Source organism: Oncorhynchus mykiss, chromosome 13 (assembly GCF_013265735.2).
Source record: "Oncorhynchus mykiss isolate Arlee chromosome 13, USDA_OmykA_1.1, whole genome shotgun sequence".
Classification (NCBI taxonomy): domain Eukaryota; kingdom Metazoa; phylum Chordata; class Actinopteri; order Salmoniformes; family Salmonidae; genus Oncorhynchus; species Oncorhynchus mykiss.
Window position 1 is genome coordinate 30,796,925 of NC_048577.1, and position 25,057 is coordinate 30,821,981.

At 42.8% G+C, this 25,057-nt stretch overlaps 1 protein-coding gene across 1 annotated transcript; it reads right to left on the bottom strand.

The window, feature by feature from the left end:
• Positions 1-1,175: 1,175 nt before the first annotated feature.
• On the bottom strand, positions 1,176-23,877 carry LOC118938263 (calmodulin-regulated spectrin-associated protein 3-like). Its single transcript, XM_036940738.1, has 2 exons — positions 23,317-23,877; positions 1,176-1,430 (listed from the first exon to the last, which is right to left on the bottom strand). Exons 1-2 carry the CDS (start codon positions 23,447-23,449, stop codon positions 1,222-1,224), a joined length of 342 nt encoding a protein of 113 aa, XP_036796633.1. The 5' UTR covers positions 23,450-23,877; the 3' UTR covers positions 1,176-1,221.
• Between the last annotated feature and the right edge of the window lie 1,180 nt (positions 23,878-25,057).

Here is a 25,057-nt window from a genome sequence, read left to right on the forward strand (position 1 = left end):
TTGCATCTGTAGTCTAATAAACTGCATGGTTTCCCCGAGTCTAGTGGGAGGACCACACACACCATATCATTGTGTGATTCCATGTTTACTTCGATATGATGGTTATTATATCAATATTTGCACATAAAGTTGTTTCCACCGCTGTTTTTCACATAACACATTTTACCGACACAAACAAATCCCACCATGTCGAATGAACAAAGTATCTGTTGGCATTTATAAAATTGTACCGAAACCTCCTGTTTCCATCACAGCTGTTTTTTTTTTTTTTATTCGGTATGACTTTACTCGCATAAAAACAGTGGACAGAAACGTGGTGAGTGAATAAGACCAAAATATTCATTGTGAATGACTAGAGATGACAAACCAGTTTCTCTTGCTTCAGAAGCTGCATTGACAGCCAGCTACAGGGAGCTCTGGTTTCACTGGTGCTGCGCAGTTTGCCTATTGTTCTAATCTAAGGCCTAGTCAGAGCCACCGATTGTCTAGTAAACACTACCTTCTCCAGGCCTCCAACCCCTCCCTCCCAGTCCTACCAGAATTAAGACTGAATCCCAGCTGGAGTTGCTCTGACATCCCCATGGTCCTCACAGCTGGATCCACTCATCTTCAGGAGATCGGCTTGGGTGAAGGTGGGGGGGTTGGGAAGGACTAGGGAATGGGTCCAGAAAGGGGGTATTTTTTAATGTCGTCTAATCCGTGGAATCAAAGCATAAACAAGACCCACAGGCCAATCCCCTCCACAGCTTTAACATCCCCACTCCAGCCATGGCCAGCAGGCTGAGGGTGACCAGACAATGCCTGTGTGTGCCCAGACGACCAGATCGATCACTGCTGGATGGATTATTGTGACACCAGGACCGGTCCAGTGGCAGTTTCCAGTGCAGCTTCGATCTTCCCTCAATTGAACCTGTGTGTTGTGGCAGTCGTCCCCAGTCACCCCAATCCCATCCCAGGGGCATTACTAATACTGGGAGACTGGTGGCCAACAGTAAAACAGGAATCCTTCTCCTTTTACATATTTCCATAACTCGAATCATAGTCTCACATGTCAGACTAAAAACATAACACAAGACTTGGTTCTGGGTACCAAGATTACCCAAAATCACAATGGACTAAACCATGTCAACATGTCATATGCATATTCCACACCCACTCCCACCTCTTACCATTTTGATTGGTTTATGCCGGAGGTCGACGTCAGACACGGGGACGTCTTGATCATTGGGGACCACGCCCCTGTTGGCGAGGAGCTGCAGCAGGGTGGCGTTGTCTTTTGGAGCCCCTGACCCCCCCTGGTCCCCCTGCAGCAGACCGTAGGTGCGGCAGTAGTTCAGAGGAGAACAGGAGGCGTGTGACGGGGGGCTTCAGGTGCTCCTGCTCATACTGGTCACAGTAAAAGGGCTCCCGCAACTCCACTGGAACATGCTCTACGGACGGAGAAGAGGGACAAAAACAGTGAGTGAAATAATCATGTTGTGGGAGACGAGTACACGATTAATAGGTCAAACCAGCGCATCAATAGAACGCGTTTCCACTGAGGGAGAAAATACTAAAAAGATACCCATACTGCATCCAATATACATTTGAATTCACAATGCAGCTGTGCTGCTGCATGCAACATTTTGAGTTTCACGGTGCGTCGCTTTCAGATGGTTAAGCATCGCACCTGTACCACCATTACTGTACCTCAATTTCAACTCGCAAAGTTTGTATTTCATTCTCATTTAACTTCTCAAAGTATTGCCATACAGGACTTCACAGCTGCCATTGTTCCAACTGTTAACGACAATGACTTAGTCGTCGTGGAGAGTCGATTCCTTGCACGGCTCCTTATACGTTGACTCCCATTTCTGAGTGTCAAGATTCGATTCCGGTAGGATTCAGTATTTTTGGAACGAAGTACGAAGTTCTTCGAAGTTCGGCAACTAATCGAACACTCGCATCTTTCATAGCATGCTAGCGAGGGACGGAGAATGAAGGGAAGGGCACAGTATAGGCAGTAGGGTCGGGAACGATACTACTATCGTGATACACTACATGACCAAAAGTATGTGGACACCTGCTTGTCGAATATCTCATTCCAAAGTCATGGGCATTAATATGGAGTTGGTCCCTCCTTTGCTGCTATAACAGCAAAGTTTAATCTGCTTCATGTTTACATTTTTGATATGGAAAAAAATATTGGCATCATCCCGGCCCTAATGGGCATGTCGGCTACCAGCCAGACAGAATCAGAACCGTGGACTATTTGCAATCAAAAGCTTTATCTCACAATGGCATACTGTATATCGCAGATTTCTTGGCTTGCCATGTCTCGTAACTTCAGTAAATCAGGGCCTATCATCAATGAATAGGCTAGGATATTGAGATGAGCAAGATGCAAAACAAAGTATCTGTGCATGTGCACAGGTTTGCTTCAAGCTGTTCACAGTGTGGTAGCAAGGGCACCAAAGCTCTTAGTTGTTGCGAAAATTGACCCACTATGCTGTTTACTTTCTGCATTTACAAAAACATTAACAATTATAATTAGGTTTGATTTTTCTTAACATTAAGGATCACAATTTAGTTTTAATGTTTAAAATGTCACACCCTTAATACCAGAGGACTTTAAAAGGAATAGTGTGCCATTTCAGATGCAGCCACAATCTCTCAGCAGTGTGTTGTGGATATAGGTTACACAGAACATCAACGAAAAACACAGTTCAAAGTCCTAACAAGATCATTGACAAAACACAGTTTAAAGTCCTATTGTCAGATAAACACACATTCTGTTTATCTCTTAGTATATAATAGAAACAAACTTAAAGAAGTTGGTGTTTCCTCATCAGTTATACACAGAGTATACAAAACATTAGGAACACTAGCTCTTTCTATGGCATAGCTGTCACCTGGATTCATCCTGGTCAGTCGATGATCCTTTGTTGATATCAATTGTTAAAGCCACTTCAAAATCAGTGCATATGAAGGGGAGGAGACAGGTTAAAGAAGCATTTTTTAAGCCTTGAGACATGGATTGTGTATGTGTGCCATTAAGTGACGAGGTATGTCAGTAGGTGCCAAGCGCACAAGTTTGAGTGTGTCTAGAACTCCGACGCTGCTGGGATTTTTCCTGTGCGTATCAAGAATGGTCCAAACCCAAAGGACATCCAGCCAACTTGACACAGCTTAGGAAAGCATTGAAGTCAACATGGGCCATCATCCCTGTGGAATGCTTTCGACACTTTGTAGAGTCCACGCCCTGACAAATTGAGGCTGATCTGAGGGCAACAGGAGGTGCAACTCAATATTAGGAAGGTGTTCCTAATGTTTTATACACGCAGTGTATAGTGAAGGTATAGCGTTTAGTTACCTTGACAGTACTATGGGCATAGTTAGATATGGATAGGCAATGCTAGGCATCTGCCTAAGTAACTACAATCATCTGAGTGAATGAGCTGAGCAGGGTACATGTGAGTTTGTGTGCGCTTGTCGTGCATTTGTGTGTGTGTGTGGCATGTGTCTCGGTGTTGTTTTTCACAGCAAATCCACCCAGCCAATCATAGGGTCTGCAGGAGTCATAAAGTTACACATATAGGCACGATACACTGGTTACAATTAGATATTTTCTGGGGGCTTGTATCAACTCCTCCCTCCATTTCCCTGTCTAAATGTTCATTCAGCAGTTCAGGTCTCATGGTGAACGTGTCATTCTTCCCCCACGGGAACGATACTGTGGTGCATTCCATTTCCAACCCCACGCGTCAGTCCGTTAGTTGCGTCCCAAATGGCACCCTATTCCCTATATAGTGCACTACCTGGGCCATTTTGGATGCGGACAGTATGGAACCACATCATCAGTCTGGGTCAAGAGGAGCATATGAGAATTACCAGACAGAGCCCTGTGGTATTGATAGATAACCAGGGTTGTGTTCATTAGGCTTCAATTGGCCTATCAATTAAGAAAAGCTCAATTTCATTTGCCATTGTGTGCCCCGATGAACACGACCCCAGTGTTTTATTTTTAGCTGAAGGCAGTCTCTGTGGGAAATTATCTTTAAGGTGACTTGTTGGGGATTAATCAGAATAGTTGGGTAACATAGATAAGATGTTTTATTTTCATTATATGCTTGTGAGTTACTTATCATTTAGAATGTATCTTGTTGTACTATAGTGGTGGCCATTTGCAGTTATCTTTTCCTGTCCTGGGTTCAGTTACTTGGGCCGCAGAGAGGGGAGAGGTCAGGCTTGTCTTCATATGTAAACATATCTTTTAAACCATGTGAAGGGATGATTGAGGGGGAACCAATTATCTCTTGGTCCACAATGTCTGTGTGCCAGTCACTGTTGATGCCTGTTGATGAGGTTTTGTTTTATGGTCCTGAGTGGTACCAAGAGCGAGATAAGAACATAGTTTAGGAGACAAAGCTGAACGATAATTTATAGCCAATGCTGTTTGGCTATGTGTTTCTTTACTATAAAGGATCTCAGTTGCAATGTGTAAGCACTCTCAGAGAATTAATTTATAGACACTGAATTAATCTGGGAGTCACAGGGTTGTGATGGAGCTCATATAATTAAAGATAGACTTTATGATAACTCTGACTTGTGTGTGGTTTGCTCTCATGATTTGGTAAATACAGGACATTTCCACTACAGACTTCTGGACAGACCCTAACCCTAAGCTTTGTGGCACATTTCTTTCAGAGCAGCTAGGACAAGAAAGTAACCTGAACCTAGTTAAAGGGCAAACCAAAACACTTGCTGCATCCCAAATGGCACCATATTCCCTTTATAGTGCACTACTTTTGAGTAGCTCTGGTCAAAAGTACTGCATTATAAGGGGAATAGGGTGCCATTTGGGGCAGACACACGGTTTCCACCTCAATGGAGCACACAGCACCATGTAGGAAACTGAATACAAACATGAATCTGAAAACCCACATCCGACACACCCTCTTAACTGGTTTAGCGGTATTCAGAGTGGATGAGACTAGGGGGGCGCAGTGGTCTAAGGCACTGCACCGCAGTGCTAGCTGTGCCACTAGAGATCCTGGTTCAAGTCCAGGAGACCCATGGGGCGGCGCACAATTGGGCCAGCGTCGTCCGGGTTAGGGGCCGGGCGCAATGCACGCTGACACGATCGCCAGGTGTACGGTGTCTCCTCCGACACATTGGTGCGGCTGGCTTCCGGGTTAAGCGGGCATTGTGTCAAGAAGCAGAGGCTTGGTTGGGTTGTGTTGTGTTTCGGAGGACGCGCGGCTCTCGGCCTATGCCTCTCCCGAGTCCGTAGAGAGAGATATATATATATATATTTTTTTTTTTTAAAGACTAGGGCTGTTACGGTGACCCTATTACCGCCACACCGGCGGTCAAATTAGTCAAATTGTAGTCAAATTCCACGAGACCACGATAATTAGGCTTCTACAAGGTCTGATGCTGCTGATGGTCATACATAGCCTACTAAACTTGCTAACTGCCTGGTACTCAGCACTCCATTGTCCCTCTAATCACTCTGACATCAATGCAAATGTAATCGAAAATCTAATCAAACACTTCATGGAGCCCATGAGCTCATGTTGCGCAACATTTCTATAGGCTATGCAGTTGTGAGAGAAAATAGACTGATGGCCTCTAGTAAAAATAGGAGGATTCCCCCATCAGGTTTCTATAGGCTAGGCCTACTATATTTATTTCTCCTCTTTCCTAATATTAAGCGCATTGCTTCTCTTTACAACAGGAGTGTAGCCTGGCTGGCATGAAAATGAATCACGGGAAAAGTGTCCTCCATTCTCTATTTAAGTTCATAGATGTCATGTATTTTTTCCCCCTGCCCCTATTTCGAGACAGGTGCATGATAATGGTCCATTCTAAATCAAAACAAATTTCACATATATTATTTAGTATATGTAAAGACAAGATTAAAATAAGAACAGTCTGATGGGTGACAACATTAGCCTGTCACTTGTGAATTATATATTATCACTTATGAATGATGCCCAGCTTGGGTGCAGTAAGGCAAGAAACAGCACATGCCTATTTTTTTGCACATTTTTCAAATCATAGTCGCACACCTCATGTAGCCTAGCCAATTGGTCTATATGTTTTATTAAGGTTTGTATCAGAACTAAAAAGTGGCCAAATAACTTATTAAATTAAGCACATTCATCTGCTTTACAACAGCTTAACTGGCATGATTTCAAGTTTGATGAAAATAATTTGCACCATAAAAATGCACCTTTATAATAAAGCATAACATTTTCCCTTTTGGTCCCTTTTGAGAATGGTGTTTTCCTGCTAATTGATTGCATTATGGAACATTCGCCCTTATAGCCTACTGCCATGTGCGCATTGCTGCGCTTGGGTGAAGAAATAGCCTAATAGTTTATCAACATTTTAAGCGGAACATTCTGATCTGTTGCATCAGCCTCATTGCATAAAAAAAGTTACAAGTTTTAGGGATGGTAGTGGTAGTGCTAATTTGGGATCTATCGCATCCCACAATTGTCCCAGAATATGTTTGGAATATTACTTTCTCACACAGAGAATAGGTCAACTATTGTACTATGGCGGATAGTAGATTGATATACAGTGGGGCAAAAAAGTATTTAGTCAGCCACCAATTGTGCAAGTTCTCCCACTTAAAAAGATGAGAGGCCTGTAATTTTCATCATAAGTACACTTCAAGTATGACAGACAAAATGAGAAAAAAAATCCAGAAAATCACATTGTAGGATTTTTTGTGAATTTATTTGCAAATTATGGTGGAAAATAAGTATTTGGTCAATAACAAAAGTTTATCAATACTTTGTTATATACCCTTTGTTGGCAATGACAGAGGTCAAACATTTTCTGTAAGTCTTCACAAGGTTTTCACAAACTGCTGCTGGTATTTTGGCCCATTCCTCCATGCAGATCTCCTCTAGAGCAGTGATGTTTTGGGGTTGTTGCTGGGCAACACGGACTTTCAACTCCCTCCAAAGATTTTCTACGGGGTTGAGATCTGGAGACTGGCTAGGCCACTCCAGGACCTTGAAATGCTTCTTACGAAGCCACTCCTTCGTTGCCCGGGCGGTGTGTTTGGGATCATTGTCATGCTGAAAGACCCAGCCACATTTCATCTTCAATGCCCTTGCTGAGGTAAGGAGGTTTTCACTCAAAATCTCACGATACATGGCCCCATTCATTCTTTCCTTTACACGGATCAGTCGTCCTGGTCCCTTTGCAGAAAAACAGCCCCAAAGCATGATGTTTTCACCCCCATGCTTCACAGTAGGTATGGTGTTCTTTGGACGCAACTCAGCATTCCTTGTCCTCCAAACACGGCGAGTTGAGTTTTTACCAAAAAGTCATTCTCCCAATCTTCTTCTGGATCATCCAAATGCTCTATAGCAAACTTCAGACGGGCCTGGAAATGTACTGGCTTAAGCAGTGGGACATGTCTGGCACTGCAGGATTTGAGTCCCTGGCGGCGTAGTGTGCTACTGATGGTAGGCTTTGTTACTTTGGTCCCAGCTCTCTGCAGGTCATTCACTAGGTCCCCCCCGTGTGGTTCTGGGATTTTTGCTCACCGTTCTTGTGATCATTTTGACCCCGCGGGGTGAGATCTTGCGTGGAGCCCCAGATCGAGGGAGATTATCAGTGGTCTTGTATGTCTTCCATTTCCTAATAATTGCTCCCACAGTTGATTTCTTCAAACCAAGCTGCTTACCTATTGCAGATTCAGTCTTCCCAGCCTGGTGCAGGTCTACAATTTTGTTTCTGATGTCCTTTGACAGCTCTTTGGTCTTGGCCATAGTGGAGTTTGGAGTGTGACTGTTTGAGGTTGTGGATAGGTGTCTTTTATACTGATAACAAGTTCAAACAGGTGCCATTAATACAGGTAACGAGTGGAGGACAGAGGAGCCTCTTAAAGAAGAAGTTACAGGTCTGTGAGAGCCAGAAATCTTGCTTGTTTGTAGGTGACCAATCTACTATCCCCCATAGTACAAAAGTTGATAGGCTAGTGCTTTTGCTGTTTGTAAGGCCTACTCATCTTGTAGGCTGACGAAAACTAAATGTGGACAGTTCTTCCAATATCTTAAATGTACACCTCGGAATTGGAGAAGGACATATGCCGGATGTTTTAAGGGGTATTACAGCCACACAAAGGGGATGCAGCTGGGAAATTCGAGGCATAATCAAGTGCTTGTCAAATTGTGAATGAGAGACTGATGAAGTGTGAAAAGCCTGCGCAAATAAAGCAGAGCTCATGACTTTTTCATGCAAATCTTCATTAATCGCATCATGCAGCCTTAGAATGTATTAAAAAATAAAACATATAGCCCAACCTTTGTATCACAACTAAAGTTACATAAATAACTCTAAATTAAGCAAATAGGAGTACATGTTTCGTTGTTAACAGCTCAACACAGAATAGCCGCATGTGCGCACTCCCTCAAATCGTTTGGAGAAAATATACTTTCCATTTTATTCAGCTATGTTCAATTGTATTCTTCATATATTCTTATATAAAATAAATTATATAAAATAATGGCATGGGGGGGATAGGAGGGACCCCATGTGCGACTGACGTGTTTTCCGTTTGCTCCCGTGGTATTCTTAAAGTTTGTGAATTTTGCAGCAGAACCTATTTATTTTCAAATATTAACTTGGTGATCCCTTTCCGTAAAAACCAAGACTACTTTGCTTCCGAATGTCAGCATGTCGACCAAACATAAGGCCAAAAGCATGACTGAGAAAACCCGGCCTACAAAACCCGCTCTCATCACCGCCCTCTCTTGAGTCTGAGGGCCCGGGGACGCACACTTTACCCGGGGGGTGCGGCTTGGCCTGGCGTCGCTGAAATGAACATTCAAGGCCATCAAACTACTATGCTCTGAGATAGTTGAAATGAAAACACAGATGGTTGCTACGATTGAGGCCAGAATACAGGAGGTTTCTGATACTTTAAAAGCAGATTTAACCATCCTGCGGAACGAGACTGTGCCAACAATCACATTACTCAAAACAACAGCTGCATCACACACAACGATTGCAGCACTGGAGACCTCCGCTACTAATGTCTCCGACTTAACTACATCCCTGGAGGCTGAAGTTAAACGCCTAGCTGCGGATATGAAAAAGGTGAAGGAGAGCTGTGTGAGTTTAGAGGGATTCTCTCGCCGCAATAATCTGAGACTTGTATCGGTCCCAGAGTCAGCGGAAATGCACCGCGCCACGGATTTAGTTTCAGGGCTGCTGAAGGATGTTCTTGCCTTAGATGAAAAGCCCCTGATTGATCGTGCCCACCGGTCGTTGCGCCCAAAGCCCCGGGATGGGGAGAGGCCCCGTGACATAATTCTTCGAGTGCACTTTTTTCATGAGAAGATGGAGATCCTCCGACGAGCCCGCAATACCACACTGAGCTTTCAAGGACAGAGCTTCTCCATCTACCAGAACTACTCCCCCACTGTTTCCTGGCAGCGCACAGCTTGTGGACAGGCCAAACGAGTACTTCGGGACCATCCAAGTGTGAAGTATGGACTGCGATTCCCGGCCCGTTTATGGCTCTCATGAGGGTAAAGACTACACATTTGAATCTCCGGATGAGGCTATGGCTCACATTCAACGTCACATCAAGAAGTCTTGAACATGCTCACAGTTCAGCAACTGTTGCTTGCAAACTGTGGATAGTAAGTAACCCACCTGTGGTACAATTATGTTTAGATATAACAGCCTAGTCTTGTATAGTTGGTGAAACCATTCAGGCTTATTTGATGTGATCTAATGTTTTGATCATCTAGTGTGCGTGCCTTACAAGCATTCAGTCATTTTAATTTAATTGTATTAAGGTTTTACTTAACTCCTGTGTTTCTAGGCTGTCTCGATCACCTATTCCGTTTGTTTACACAGTGTCTCAAAATATTTTTGGTTATTTGTTTACTACATCCGTTTGCATTGACCCAGTAAACAGTAAATGTCTCCCGAGGCTACACGGTTTTTGGGGTCTCACTTCAATTTTTAAAAATTTGAGTGTCATTTACGCCCAGCAAACGTTTAACGTTGCGCACACGCAGTTTTTTGGTATTGTTTGTAAGCTGTCTCAGTCAACTAGACTACTATTATAATTACTATTATTTTTGATTGTCTTACTACGATTTCCTTACTTCAAATTAGATTTTTGGCTGAGAGCCTTTATACATTTTACTTATTTTCTCTCTCAATGCCTGTTATAAGACTGGGAATATAATTATATACATCTACAAGTGGTGCTTTTGTCATTCCGTTTGCACAAGGGATTCGCCTTTTTTTAATTTGAAAAAAAAAACATAAAAATCGTTCATTTTGCTTCTTGATCCACTAACAAAACGCAACTTTCAAGAGCGGGACTGTGGGTTTAGGTTTAAGACCGCACTCTCACAGACATACTCTGCGAAGAGAACATGTTCTATTTAGGCTTGTACCTCATTTGGGGAGGTATTGTCTGGGATGGGGGGAGGGGGTGGGGGGGCAGGTTGAATTGTTCAGTTCTAATGTTGTCATTCTGTCTTTTTAGTTTTTTTTCTGTACTTTTTCCAAACATCTACCACTGTACATTATTACTCTGAGACAAGTTATTCTGGGGGTTTTGGGCACTCATTGCTTTTCCATTCTATGCTCTAATGACAGGGATGAATAACGGGAATGCCAGAGGGGCCGAAATAATGTGATAAAGTACATTTCATGGAACACCAAAGGGGTTAATAACCCGGTGAAGCGTAAGAGGGTGTTGACACATTTAAAGGGTTTGAATGCAAATATTGTATTTCTACAAGAGACTCACTTGAGGACTGGTGAGCATTTTAGGATGTGTAAGGACTGGGTTGGTCAAGTGTTCCACTCAAACTTTCATAGTAAATCAAGAGGTGCTGCTATTCTGGTTGATAAAGCTACTCCCTTTGTAGCTTCTGAGGTTATTGCTGATCCTAAGGGACGATACGTCATAGTAACTGGTTTTCTAACCCTCTTGTTTTGGCTAGTGTTTGTGCTCCCAATTGGAATGACAAGTTTAATTTCTTCCTTTCTGTCTGCAATTCCCAATTTAGATTCTCATTCTTGTTGATTTTAGGGGGGGATTTCAACTGTAAAGTGTCCCCAGTTCTTGACAAGTCCTCACAAACAAATACAGGCCCATCTAAATGTGCCCTACTTATTCAATCCTTTCTTCAGAAATATGCTATGTTTGAGGCCTGGCGTTTCCTACATCCTACAGATAGACAGTAATTCCTTTTATTCTCATGTTCATCAAACATACTCCCGGATTGATTACTTCTTTTTGGACAAAAAAAACTTCTGCCCAACCTTCGGCAGTGTACTTACGAGAGTATTGTTATCTCTGACCATTCACCATTAGTGCTTGAACTAGAGTTTCCCCAACGACCTCCTATGTGTTATCAATGGCGTCTCAACCCCATTTTACTCTCAGATAAGGAGTTTGTCAATTTCATTTCTTCTGAATTCACCTTATTCCTAGAAACTAATTCAACACCAGGTATGTCCTGCTCTACCATATGGGAGTCTCTCAAAGCACACCTACGTGGCCAAATTATTTCTTACACAGCCAACCAAAACAGAGTTTGCTCTCAGCGACTTCGGGACCTGAGCGAGTCCATAGCCACATTGGATAACGTTCTTTGCTTCACGGAAACGTGGCTTACTGGAGAGACGCTATCCGAAGCGGTGCAGCCAACAGGTTTCTCCACGCGTCGCGCAGACAGGAAAAAACATCTTTCTGGTAAAAAGAGGGGCGGGGGCGTATGCCTTATGACTAACGTGACATGGTGCGATGAAAGAAACATACAGGAACTCAAATCCTTCTGTTCACCTGACGCTGAGGTCTGTCCAACGCTGGTCCGACCAAGCTGACTCCACACTCCAAGACTGCTTCCATCACGTGGACTGGGAGATGTTTCGTATTGCGTCAGATAACAACATTGACGAATACGCTGATTCGGTGTGCGAGTTCATTAGAACGTGCGTTGAAGATGTCGTTCCCATAGCAACGATTAAAACATTCCCTAACCAGAAACCGTGGATTGATGGCAGCATTCGTGTGAAACTGAAAGCGCGAACCACTGCTTTTAATCAGGGCAAGGTGTCTGGTAACATGACCGAATACAAACAGTGCAGCTATTCCCTCCGCAAGGCTATCAAACAAGCTAAGCGCCAGTACAGAGACAAAGTAGAATCTCAATTCAACGGCTCAGACACAAGAGGCATGTGGCAGGGTCTACAGTCAATCACGGACTACAGGAAGAAACCCAGCCCAGTCACGGACCAGGATGTCTTGCTCCCAGGCAGACTAAATAACTTTTTTGCCCGCTTTGAGGACAATACAGTGCCACTGACACGGCCTGCAACGAAAACATGCGGTCTCTCCTTCACTGCAGCCGAGGTGAGTAAGACATTTAAACGTGTTAACCCTCGCAAGGCTGCAGGCCCAGATGGCATCCCCAGCCGCGCCCTCAGAGCATGCGCAGACCAGCTGGCCGGTGTGTTTACGGACATATTCAATCAATCCCTATACCAGTCTGCTGTTCCCACATGCTTCAAGAGGGCCACCATTGTTCCTGTTCCCAAGAAAGCTAAGGTAACTGAGCTAAATGACTACCGCCCCGTAGCACTCACATCCGTCATCATGAAGTGCTTTGAGAGACTTGTCAAGGACCATATCACCTCCACCCTACCTGACACCCTAGACCCACTCCAATTTGCTTACCGCCCAAATAGGTCCACAGACGATGCAATCTCAACCACACTGCACACTGCCCTAACCCATCTGGACAAGAGGAATACCTATGTGAGAATGCTGTTCATCGACTACAGCTCGGCATTCAACACCATAGTACCCTCCAAGCTCGTCATCAAGCTCGAGACCCTGGGTCTCGACCCCGCCCTGTGCAACTGGGTACTGGACTTCCTGACGGGCCGCCCCCAGGTGGTGAGGGTAGGCAACAACATCTCCTCCCCGCTGATCCTCAACACTGGGGCCCCACAAGGTTGCGTTCTGAGCCCTCTCCTGTACTCCCTGTTCACCCACGACTGCGTGGCCACGCACGCCTCCAACTCAATCATCAAGTTTGCGGACGACACAACAGTGGTAGGCTTGATTACCAACAACGATGAGACGGCCTACAGGGAGGAGGTGAGGGCCCTCGGAGTGTGGTGTCAGGAAAACAACCTCACACTCAACGTCAACAAAACTAAGGAGATGATTGTGGACTTCAGGAAACAGCAGAGGGAACACCCCCCTATCCACATCGATGGAACAGTAGTGGAGAGGGTAGCAAGTTTTAAGTTCCTCGGCATACACATCACAGACAAACTGAATTGGTCCACTCACACAGACAGCATTGTGAAGAAGGCGCAGTAGCGCCTCTTCAACCTCAGGAGGCTGAAGAAATTCGGCTTGTCACCAAAAGCACTCACAAACTTCTACAGATGCACAATCGAGAGCATCCTGGCGGGCTGTATCACCGCCTGGTATGGCAACTGCACCGCCCTCAACCGTAAGGCTCTCCAGAGGGTAGTGAGGTCTGCACAACGCATCACCGGGGGCAAACTACCTGCCCTCCAGGACACCTACACCACCCGATGTCACAGGAAGGCCATAAAGATCATCAAGGACATCAACCACCCGAGCCACTGCCTGTTCACCCCGCTATCATCCAGAAGGCGAGGTCAGTACAGGTGCATCAAAGCTGGGACCGAGAGACTGAAAAACAGCTTCTATCTCAAGGCCATCAGACTGTTAAACAGCCACCACTAACACTGAGTGGCTGCTGCCAACACACTGACACTGACTCAACTCCAGCCACTTTAATAATGGGAATTGATGGGAAATGATGTAAATATATCACTAGCCACTTTAAACAATGCTACCTTATATAAATGTTACTTACCCTACATTATTCATCTCATATGCATACGTATATACTGTACTCTATATCATCGACGGTATCCTTATGTAATACATGTATCACTAGCCACTTAATACTATACTATGCCACTTTGTTTACATACTCATCTCATTTGTACATACTGTACCCGATACCATCTACTGTATCTTGCCTATGCTGCTCTGTACCATCACTCATTCATATATCCTTATGTACATATTCTTTATCCCCTTACACTGTGTACAAGACAGTAGTTTTGGAATTGTTAGTTAGATTACTTGTTATTACTGCATTGTCGGAACTAGAAGCACAAGCATTTCGCTACACTCGCATTAACATCTGCTAACCATGTGTATGTGACAAATAAAATTTGATTTGATTTGATTTGAATTCACCTTATTCCTAGAAACTAATTCAACACCAGGTATGTCCTGCTCTACCATATGGGAGTCTCTCAAAGCACACCTACGTGGCCAAATTATTTCTTACACAGCCAACCAAAACAGAGTTTGCTCTCAGCGACTTCGGGACCTGAGCGAGTCCATAGCCACATTGGATGAGAAGTATGCTACGGATCCTTCCTCTGATCTGCATAAAGAGCGTCAACTACTCCAATCTGAATTCGATGAGCTTTCTACCAGGCAAGCTGAACAGTTACTCTTGCAAGCTCGATACAAAGTCTATGAACAAGGCGACAAGGCCAGTAAACTCCTTCCGCATCAGATCCGTAAATCTGAGGCCTCACGTTTAATCCCACAAATAAGGACCCCGTCTGGTGCCACCACAGTTTTTACATAAAGAGATCAATGATCAATTTAAACAATTTTACTCTGCGCTATACATCTCTGAATCCCCTCAAGACCATTTCCTGATTGACTCCTTCTTTAATGGCTTGAATATGCCTTCAATTGATACAGACTCCCATGACTGTCTAGAAGAAGAATTTACGCTTGAGGAGATTGCAACAGCAGTGACCGCAATGAAAAGTGGTAAATCACCAGGTCCGGACGGTTTTCCAACCGAATTTTACAGGACGTTTTCTGGTCTGCTTTGCCCATTCTTGTCTAGACTATTTGCAGAGTGCATAATACTTCAAAGCTACCGCCTAGTCTTTATCAGGCTTTAATTTCATTACTATTAAAGAAAAATAAAGACCCCCTGGAATGTGGATCCTATCACCCAATCTCACTTTTAAACTGTGATTACAAAATCCTAGCTAAGCTTTTAGCCATCCGCATGGAAGGCTTGCTGCACCAAGTAATACACCCTGACCAGACTGGCTTTGTGAGAAATAGGCATTTATTTTTCAATATTAGGCGCCTTATGAATATACTGTACTCCCCAGCGTCGGGGGACCCGGAGGTGGTGGTCTCACTTGATGCCGAAAAAGCGTTTGACCGCGTTGAGTGGGATTACCTAACAGCTGCCCTTTATAGATTTAGCTTTGGCCCCAAATTCATTGCGTGGATAAAGATGATTTATTTTTCCCCCATGGCTTCGGTACGGACTAATAACTTGTCCTCTGACTATTTTCCCTTGCATCGCGGATCCATATAGGGTTGTCTACTCTCCCCCTTGTTGTTTGCTTTGGCAATCGAGCCTCTCGCCATTGCACTACGCTCTAATGATGCCATTCAAGGTATAATCAGGGCGGGCTGGGAGCAGAAAGTCTCGCTATATGCTGACGACCACCTATTGTTTATTTATAACCCTGATACCTCATTGTCACGTGCCCTATCTGTTCTCAAAAAGTTTGGATCAATCTCAGGGTACAAGCTGAATCTAGGCAAGAGTGAGCTTTTTCCGGTAAACAAGCCTGCTTTAAAGTGCTCTTTTACAAGTTCTCAGTTTAGGATTGTCCGGGATCAATTCACCTACTTGGGAGTAAAAGTGACAAGGAAATATTCTAAATTTGTTTCAGGAAAACCTTGTTGCTCTAGCATACCTTAAGGGAACATTTTGACATTTCGTGTATGGTTAGTGAGAAAGTCCATATTGCAAATGTACGGTCCCTTACTAGACGTCCGAAAACGTTTGTAAAATTTGCGGTCGGCGTCGGGCCGTGCGGTAGGGCCGGACCTACCGGGAAGTCATCGAATGAACTTTGTCGGACATTCGGTTTCCGTTTTATAAAATAAACAAGTTTTGGACCATTTTTTCCGCTATCCCGGAAATTCCCACAAGAGGGCATAAGGAATCATATGGCAATTTGACAAAACATCACGAATCACGACAGGGCCTTATTTTTGCATCACGAAAATGACGACATTTAGAAATGTCCCAGAGTCGCAAGACTAGGTGCATTGCGAATATAGACAGACCCCAACGTTTTTCTCGGACACCAAATGACCTATCGAGCCGAAACTTGGGATTCGGGGTCGCCTCAGCTAGGCCGACACATAACATAAGAAATGGACCCGCAACTAGAACGTAACTACGTGTATGTTTTTTTTATGGTTTGAACCGAAGGCGTTGTGAATTTTGGGCCAGCTCTGAAGTATGTAATAGTTGGCTACTAAACGAGTTGGAAAAAGTGGGTTTGGTGTCAGTTTGTATCAGTTTGGTGTCAGAATGATATCTAATTGACTGATGGACTCTTGTCCACTTGACGCTTGTCCATTTGCAATATGTTTAAACAGTGAGGTACCATCACCAAAAGTGACATTCTGAAATCTACCCTAACGAGCGATTGAGATGAACCAGAATCACTGCAAAGCCATCCCGAGTTCATCGGGCCAGTCAATTTCACATTCCTGCAGGATTTTTATAGCATGACAAATTTGTGATGGTACCTGCCCATTAAAATATATTGCAAATGAACAGTGACTTTGAAAAAGTAAGGAAACATAAACAAATGGACATAATGAAATCACCATTTTTTTATTTTTGGGTTACCAGTTGCACAACAATGCACGTGCATTTGCAATATGATTCTATAGTGAAAAAACATCACCAAATGGACATTCTGAAATCAACCCAAACGAGCAATTGAGATGAACCAGAATCACTGCAAAGCCATCCCGAGTTCATCCGGCCAGTCAATTTCACATTCCTGCAGGATTTTTATAGCATGACAAATTTGTGATGGTACCTGCCCATTGAAACATATTGCAAATGCACAGTGACTTTGAAAAAGTAAGAAAACACAAACAAATGGACATAATGAAATCATGAAAACAATGCGTATCCATCGTCATATTTTAAACTGTCCATAAAGCACTCAAGGATGGCCCCACTGATAGAGGGCCGTAGTAGGGTACTCCCATAGCGGGCATGGACAATAGTAGTCCCAGTAAATGCATTTAAAACAGTATTTTAATTTTTGGGTTACCAGATGCACATTTCAGATCACCAGTTGCACGGAGGAAAATCACAATCTGCATCCATCGTCATATTTTAAACTGTCCATAAAGCACTCAGGACGGCCCCCATGGATCGAGGGACGTAGTAGGGTACTCCCATAGCGGGCATGGACAATAGGAGTCCCGGTAAATGCATTTACAACCATATTTTTGATTTTTGGGTTACCAGTTGCACAACAATGCACGTGCATTTGCAATATGATTCTATAGTGAAAAAACATCACCAAAGTGACATTCTGAAATCAACCCTAACGAGCGATTGAGATGAACCAGAATCACTGCAAAGCCATCCCGAGTTCATCGGGCCAGTCAATTTCACATTCCTGCAGGATTTTTATAGCATGACAAATTCGTAATGGTAAATGCCCATTGAAACATATTGCAAATGCACGTGCATTTGCAATATGATTCTATAGTGAAAAAACATCACCAAATGGACATGATGAAATCAACACAACGAGTGATGGAAATGAAGAACTATCACTGCCCGGCCATCCCGAGTTCATCAGTTCAGTCAATTTTGGCCCCCCCAAAAATTTACTTTTGACTTTGACTTTTGACTTCCTATGAAATCATATTGCAAATGGACAAAACATATGCCTTATGCACAAGTAAAACAAACAAAAAAATTATGATAATACAAGTTGACAAAAGTATAGTTTGAGCAAAGTATAGTTTGAATTTTGAGCATGCCAAATTCGTGATGGTACATGCCCATTGAACCATATTGCAAATGCACAGTGACTTTGCAAAAGTAAGAAAACATAAACAAATGGACATAATGAAATCACCATATTTTTATTTTTGGGTTACCAGTTGCACAACAATGCACGCGCATTTGCAATATGATTCAATGGTGAAAAAAACATCACCAAATGGACATGATGAAATCAACACAACGAGTGATGGAAATGAACAACTATCACTGCCCGGCCATCCCGAGTTCATCAGTTCAGTCAATTTTGGCCCCCCAAAAATTGACTTTTGACTTCCTATGAAATCATATTGCACAAGTTTAAAAAATAAATATGCTAATAACATTTTACAAAAGTATATTCATACAGTTCTTACACATGATTAATTGTCTTAAAATCGAAACAATTTCGAAAAACGGTCCAGAAAGCACTTTTTTTAGTTTTTAAAGTTTTTAAAATAAAATCACATTTTCAACTTTTGACTTCCTATTAAATCATATTGCAAATGGACAAAACATATGCCTTATGCACAAGTAAAAAATAAATAAAAAAATAATGATAATAAAATACGAATAAAGTATGTTGATACAGTTCTTATACGTGTGTAATTGACAAAATTCGAAATAATTTTGAAAAACGGTCCAGAAAGCACTTTAAGGGGTGATAAGTTTTTTACCAAATTTTGACATTTTTTACTTTTGACTTCCTATGAAATCATATTCCAAATGGACAAAACATATGCCTTATGCGCATGTAATTTAAAAAAAAAACAATTATGATAACAAAATTGGACAAAAGTATATTCATACTGTTCTTACACGTGTAATTGACAAAAAAAATCGAAAGAATTTCGAAAAAACGGTCCAGAAAGCACTTTAAGGGGTGATAAGTTTTTGACAAAAAAATCATTTTTTCAAAATTTTGCTTTTGGATGTTGACTTGGGTTGCATTTCCAATATGAAAAACCCCGGTGGAGCGCACTCGCCCCCTGTTGGATTTTTGAAGTGTTACAACTGGCAATTGCCATATGGCATTTGCAATACACTTTGCACGAATCAACGCCACATTGGGTGGTATTGGACATCGTGTATATGGTTTGTCCAATGCCAATATGTTGCCATTCATTTTTGTCCATTTCAGGGGGGTATTCCCTTACATCTTTTACTTTTTGGAATTCGCTACCCCTTTCTTTTATCGGAAGGATTCATGTCATTAAAATGAATGTGTTGCCCAAATTTTTATATTTATTTCAATGTTTACCCATTTTTATTCCAAAATCTTTTTTTATTTCACTGGATCAAACATTCATGCATTTTATTTGGGATGGCAAAGTACCACGGATTGGTATTAAACATTTACAGAAGCCTAGGTCATTGGGGGGTTTAGCTCTACCAAATTTTCAGACATACTACTGGGCTGCAAATTTCAGAGCCCTTCTGTTACTGGCTGCAGACTGATCCTACTGGCCCTAGACCACTCTAGGTCCAGATGGAGTCTGAATCGTGTAAACCTGCAGCACTTTCCTCTGTGTTGTGCTCGTCTCTCCCAGTGTCCCTAGGCAAAAGGTGTGTCAACCCAATTGTAAAGCAGTCTCTTGAAATCAGTTCTGTTTAGCCTTTAGCCTCCGAGGCTTTTCTCTATCAGGCCCAATCAATCAGAACATTTTATTTCCTCCATCTTTGAATGATGGGGCTTTTGGCATTTGACACTCACTAGGCCTCTCCTCACTAGCCCAATTATTCTTTGATGATACATGTTCCTCTTTTTCTCAGCTGCAGGAAAAGTTAAAACTCCCCCAATCCTTTTTCCGCTATCTCCAGGCTAGAAACTTTGTCAGAGCTAACACACCTGGATTTCCCAATAGGCCTGCGAATACAGCTACAGAGAGCATCTTGGAGTTGAACAAGCTTCCTAGGGGTGCAATTTCAGATGTATATGCAATCATTCATGACTTACAGAACCCTTCTTTGGTGCCTTTAAAGACTCGAAGGGAAAAGGATTTGGGGGAGGAACTTGGGGAAGACGCCTGGGAATCTGTGCTGCACAGATCAGAGAAGATTGAAGGATAAAGGGAGTCACCCGACCATGTTGTTGTTTTATCATTACGGTTCCTTGAAATAAGTTAATGGTTATATTTAGGGGACACAATAGCATGGGATAGTTTTCCCAAAAACAACATTCCATATACCTCTCTCCAGCTTTCTGTACTTTCACTGACTTCACAACTACAATGTTTTGCAACAGAAAACAAAACAATCTGTGCTCTTATGGGACAAGTCATGTAGTACCACTCTGTTTCTCAAAAGGTTTTCTCCCAACTGAACACAACCCTGGTGTAGAATACTAGTGTGTCAAACAGAGGAAGATTACAATGGGGTGTGAATGTTCCATTGTGTTTAAACCACAGGGCATTGTTAGCCATATAAACATTTCAGGCAAACTGACTGACCAAGTGAGGGAGGTTAAACTACGGGTGCATCTCAATAGTCTTAAGCAGTTGACCTTCTCGTCTCCTTTCTCTCATCCACTCTGATTCAAAAGAACTGGACTGATGGAAGGAAACACATTGACCCGCCAAGTTGCTAGACTATTGAAATGCAACATAAGATACTGCCTGGAACACACAAGGCATTTTCAGACACTGCACAAGGAATAATAATGTTGAGGCTTTTCCATGCAGTTCCACCATGCACCACCAGGATGTCACTATAGGAAGTGGTGAAAAAAAAAGCATAATGCAAAGTAGGATGCAAAGCAAGATGGATGCCGTCGATACAAGCATAATTTCCCTGTGGGACGCTCCAGAAAGATGAATGACCAGTCTGTGTCACACACATCACCAGGTTGTAACAGACAGACAGGGGAGCAGCAATGGCTAGAAATATACATTTTGCAAATGGGATTTCAGGTATTGGGAACCGCAGTTTTAAAAAGGCCTGCAGCACACCTGCTCTCTTTTTCCATTCACATTTTGTTAGAAAAAAAAATGCTTAGGACACAGAAAGGAAATTGAATATGAGAGAGAGAAAAAAAAGAGTGAGAGTGGAAAGCAGGAATAGGGTAATTAGTCAGTAGTAAATGGAGGATATCAATGTCACCAGGACATTGATATCCACAACCCCTCAAGAGGATAGTATTTTGAAAGCAAACACTAACCTGTCCGACTTTGAGTAAACTGAGTAAACTGAGTGAGTGAGTAAACTGAGTGAGTGAGTAAACTGAGTGAGTGAGTGAGTGAGTGAGTGAGTGAGTGAGTAAACTGAGTGAGTGAGTGAGTGAGTGAGTGAGTGAGTAAACTGAGTGAGTGAGTAAACTGAGTGAGTGAGTGAGTGAGTGAGTGAGTGAGTGAGTGAGTGAGTGAGTGCATTTGGGATGGTGGGTAGCCTAGAGCGTTGGGCCAGTAACCGAAAGGTTGCTAGATCGAATCCCCGAGCTGACAAGGTAAAAATCTGTCGTTCTGCCCCTGAACAAGGCAGTAACCCACAAGGCCGTCATTGTAAATAAGAGTTTGTTCTAACTGAGTTCCTAGTTAAATAAAGGTGAAATACAAATTAACAGGGAAGCAGCCTAACAGGACAGCCTAACAGGACAGGGCATATCTATTGGTCTAGGTGAGGGGTCAAAGGTCATACTCGTGCTGCACACCAAGGGAATTATGGGAGCTGGGTTGCACCCAGAGAGCTCAATACACAAAGGCTCTGTGCCTTTTTGTATTACTCACCAAATTTGCATAATGAGCTCTCTGGGTAGCTCATCGGGTACCACAATTACGGTGGAAAATAAGTATTTGGTCAATAACAAAAGTTTATCTCAATACTTTGTTATATACCCTTTGTTGGCAATGACAGAGGTCAAACGTTTTCTGTAAGTCTTCACAAGGTTTTCACACACTGTTGCTGGTATTTTGGCCCATTCCTCCATGCAGATCTCCTCTAGGGCAGTGATGTTTTGGGGCTGTTGCTGGGCAACACGGACTTTCAACTTTCAACTGGAAGGAGGTTTTCACTCAAAATCTCACGATACATGGCCCCATTCATTCTTTCCTTTACACGGATCAGTCGTCCTGGTCCCTTTGCAGAAAAACAGCCCCAAAGCATGATGTTTCCACCCCCATGCTTCACAGTAGGTATGGTGTTCTTTGGATGCAACTCAGCATTCTTTTTTTGACGAGTTTAGTTTTTACCAAAAAGTTATATTTTGGTTTCATCTGACCATATGACATTCTCCCAATCTTCTTCTGGATCATCAAAATGCTCTCTAGCAAACTTCAGACGGGCCTGGACATGTACTGGCTTAAAGCAGGGGGACACGTCTAGCACTGCAGGATTTGAGTCCCTGGCGGCGTAGTGTGTTACTGATGGTAGGCTTTGTTACTTTGGTCCTAGCTCTCTGCAGGTCATTCACTAGGTCCCCCCGTGTGATTCTGGGATTTTTGCTCACCGTTCTTGTGATCATTTATTTCAATTGACTTATTTCCTTATATAAACTGTTACTGTAATCGTTGAAATGGTTGCGTTTATATTTTTGTTCCAGGAGGGTAGGCGGCCTATATAAAACATAAGAAACTAAAACGGGTTTCGTTTAAATTGTGTAGTAGGCGTATATCCAACAAAAGGATTGTCTTTAAGTGGGTGTGTATGCGCGTCATCGAAAGCGCACGGGTGGTTTTAGTAGCCTCCATGCGCCGTCTACTACCAATATTATAGAGAAACAGACCCTCCTCTATACCTCCTGTTTTATTATATTTGGATACATTATTAAAATCTCACGTTATTTGTTCAGCAGCTGACCTGACAAATAGCCTATGCGTTTGTCAGTGGTGAACCTCGGTTCAGGTCAGGATATTTTATAGTCCAGTCCCTGAGTTGCTAGCCAGCCAAAGTGAAATTGGTTCGATACATTATTTGAAATTAGGCAAGCTGTCAAAACCGATGCCTCGAGCTGGATCTTAAATCGGCTTAAGTCAACTACTGTAGATCAAATAGGCTGCTGTGATCCAAACAAAACAATAGTGCCTCTGTTTTTAGGATGTTGTTAATGATATATTTTAGAAGTTATACAATATTTAGGTAGAACACCTGGGAATCTGAGGAAGGGCCGCTATTCGTGTTAAATGGGGTGCAGAGTAGGACTACATACCACACACGCTCTCTGTCCCACCGCTCATGTACTGTGGGCTATTACTCTTTGTGTGCCCAAAATCGCTGAGTTTACACAACGTGCAGTCAGTTCACCTTCATGCACACGCTTTTCAATACACTGACAGTCAGGGAACAACGCTGGATTACATAGGAGGGAGGGGATGTAGGGAAAAACAGAACACAATATAAACGTTTGGCCACAATAGCCTAAGCCACATACCTGCATTGCCGTAAGATTTAGCCAAGAGCCATCCCACACTTGCGCATATTTTTGCCCTGGTACAATCATACAGATCCAAAGGTGTTATGTCCGGGACTACAAAAGTCTTCCTCGTCGCGTCGGAGTCCACCATAGCAAGTCCGCAGACAGGCCGTGATAACCGGAGGGGGATAGAGACCTAGAAAAATAGTTGGTGGCGAAAGAAGCTTCAAATCAAGCATTCATTATTTTATTCATCCTATTTCATAACACTGGGGCTGAGGCACACGGATGTGGGTAAGCGTTTTCTCAGGAACTATCCTGACACTATGGGCCCCAGCTCATAGTGTCAGCTCCCGTTTCTCTCCTGATTCGACCCCAAAAAATTGTCATAAAATGAAGGCGCGCGCTGTCTTAAAGCCCTACAGAAGCCCCCAACACATCGGGTTATACAATTTATTCACACATATATATATATACATATATATATATATATATATATAAAGGCGTATTATTTTCCGTTTCGCCGTCCCCATTGCTAACGTTTGGTTAGCGCTCTACAGTAGGCTAGAGCCCGGCCGATGACTGATTTCCAGGTGCTCCACAATGGCATCACTCACTCAGCCGACTGGCCAATCGTGTTTGAGGAAGAGTGAAGGGGTGGGATCTTGGTCGTGTGAACCCGACCAGCAGGTATGATGACAGCTCTCGAGACAGGTGCATTAGGTTGGTGAAACTTGCCGAGTTGAGCAAGTAGCCTTACAGGAGGTTTTCATACACTTGTCTCCAAATATTGTCCTCTAACCATGAAACATACCATACAGATAAAAGAAAACACCAACGATGCATTTTGAGAATTATATGCCATGTATAGGCTTTTACGTTTTAATTAAACAGGTGCATAAATGGCCTAGGTGCGATAAATTATAATGCAAGTAGGCCTACTCTGTGGGGTGTTGAACAAAAAGTAGCCCATCAAATTATAAGCAACTTCTATCAAAATAAAACACATGGACTGCCACAAACCCCCAAATTGTACTAAAATAAAACATGTGAAATAGGAGACTATGCCTTAATTTATTTTCTTTACACTTTCCAGTCAACGCTCAAGCTTTGCAAACCACACAGGAAACACCGAATTCTCAGCAGGCACACAGATCTCACAATCACATCACTGCCTTGAAAGTTCCAAGAGCTCTTTCAGCGTCCCTCAGCAGTAACATTGTGTCTGCGTCCCAAATGGTACTCTATTCCTTATATAGTGCACTACTTTCAACCAGGGCCCATAAGGCTCTGATCAAAAGTAAAACACTATGTATGGAAAAGGGTATCATTTGGGACACAACCTGTGAGGATTACCTCAACTATTTTGATCTAATTATGAAAGAGAATAATGCTAAGGCCTATTATTTTCCATTCCAGGTTTATTCCCTTCTCTGAATAACTAATGCGTCCCAAATGGTACTCTATTCCTTATATAGTGCACTACTTTCAACCAGGGCCCATAAGGCTCTGATCAAAAGTAAAACACTATGTATGGAAAAGGGTATCATTTGGGACACAACCTGTGAGGATTACCTCAACTATTTTGATCTAATTATGAAAGAGAATAATGCTAAGGCCTATTATTTTCCATTCCAGGTTTATTCCCTTCTCTGAATAACTAATCGATCACTGAAAACAGAAGATGGAAGAGAATGCTAGGTCTATTTCTTTTTCCGTTCTAGGGTTATTAATTTCCCTTCATAACAATACAAACTAA

Excerpts from the sequence above, each read along its gene's own strand:
- LOC118938263 (XM_036940738.1), bottom strand. The coding sequence starts at position 23,449 with ATGGTGGACTCCGACGCGACGAGGAAGACTTTTGTAGTCCCGGACATA. Across the intron at positions 1,431-23,316 it reads TAAATCTTACGGCAATGCAG|AGCATGTTCCAGTGGAGTTG; the intron begins GTATGTGGCTTA and ends CTCCGTCCGTAG.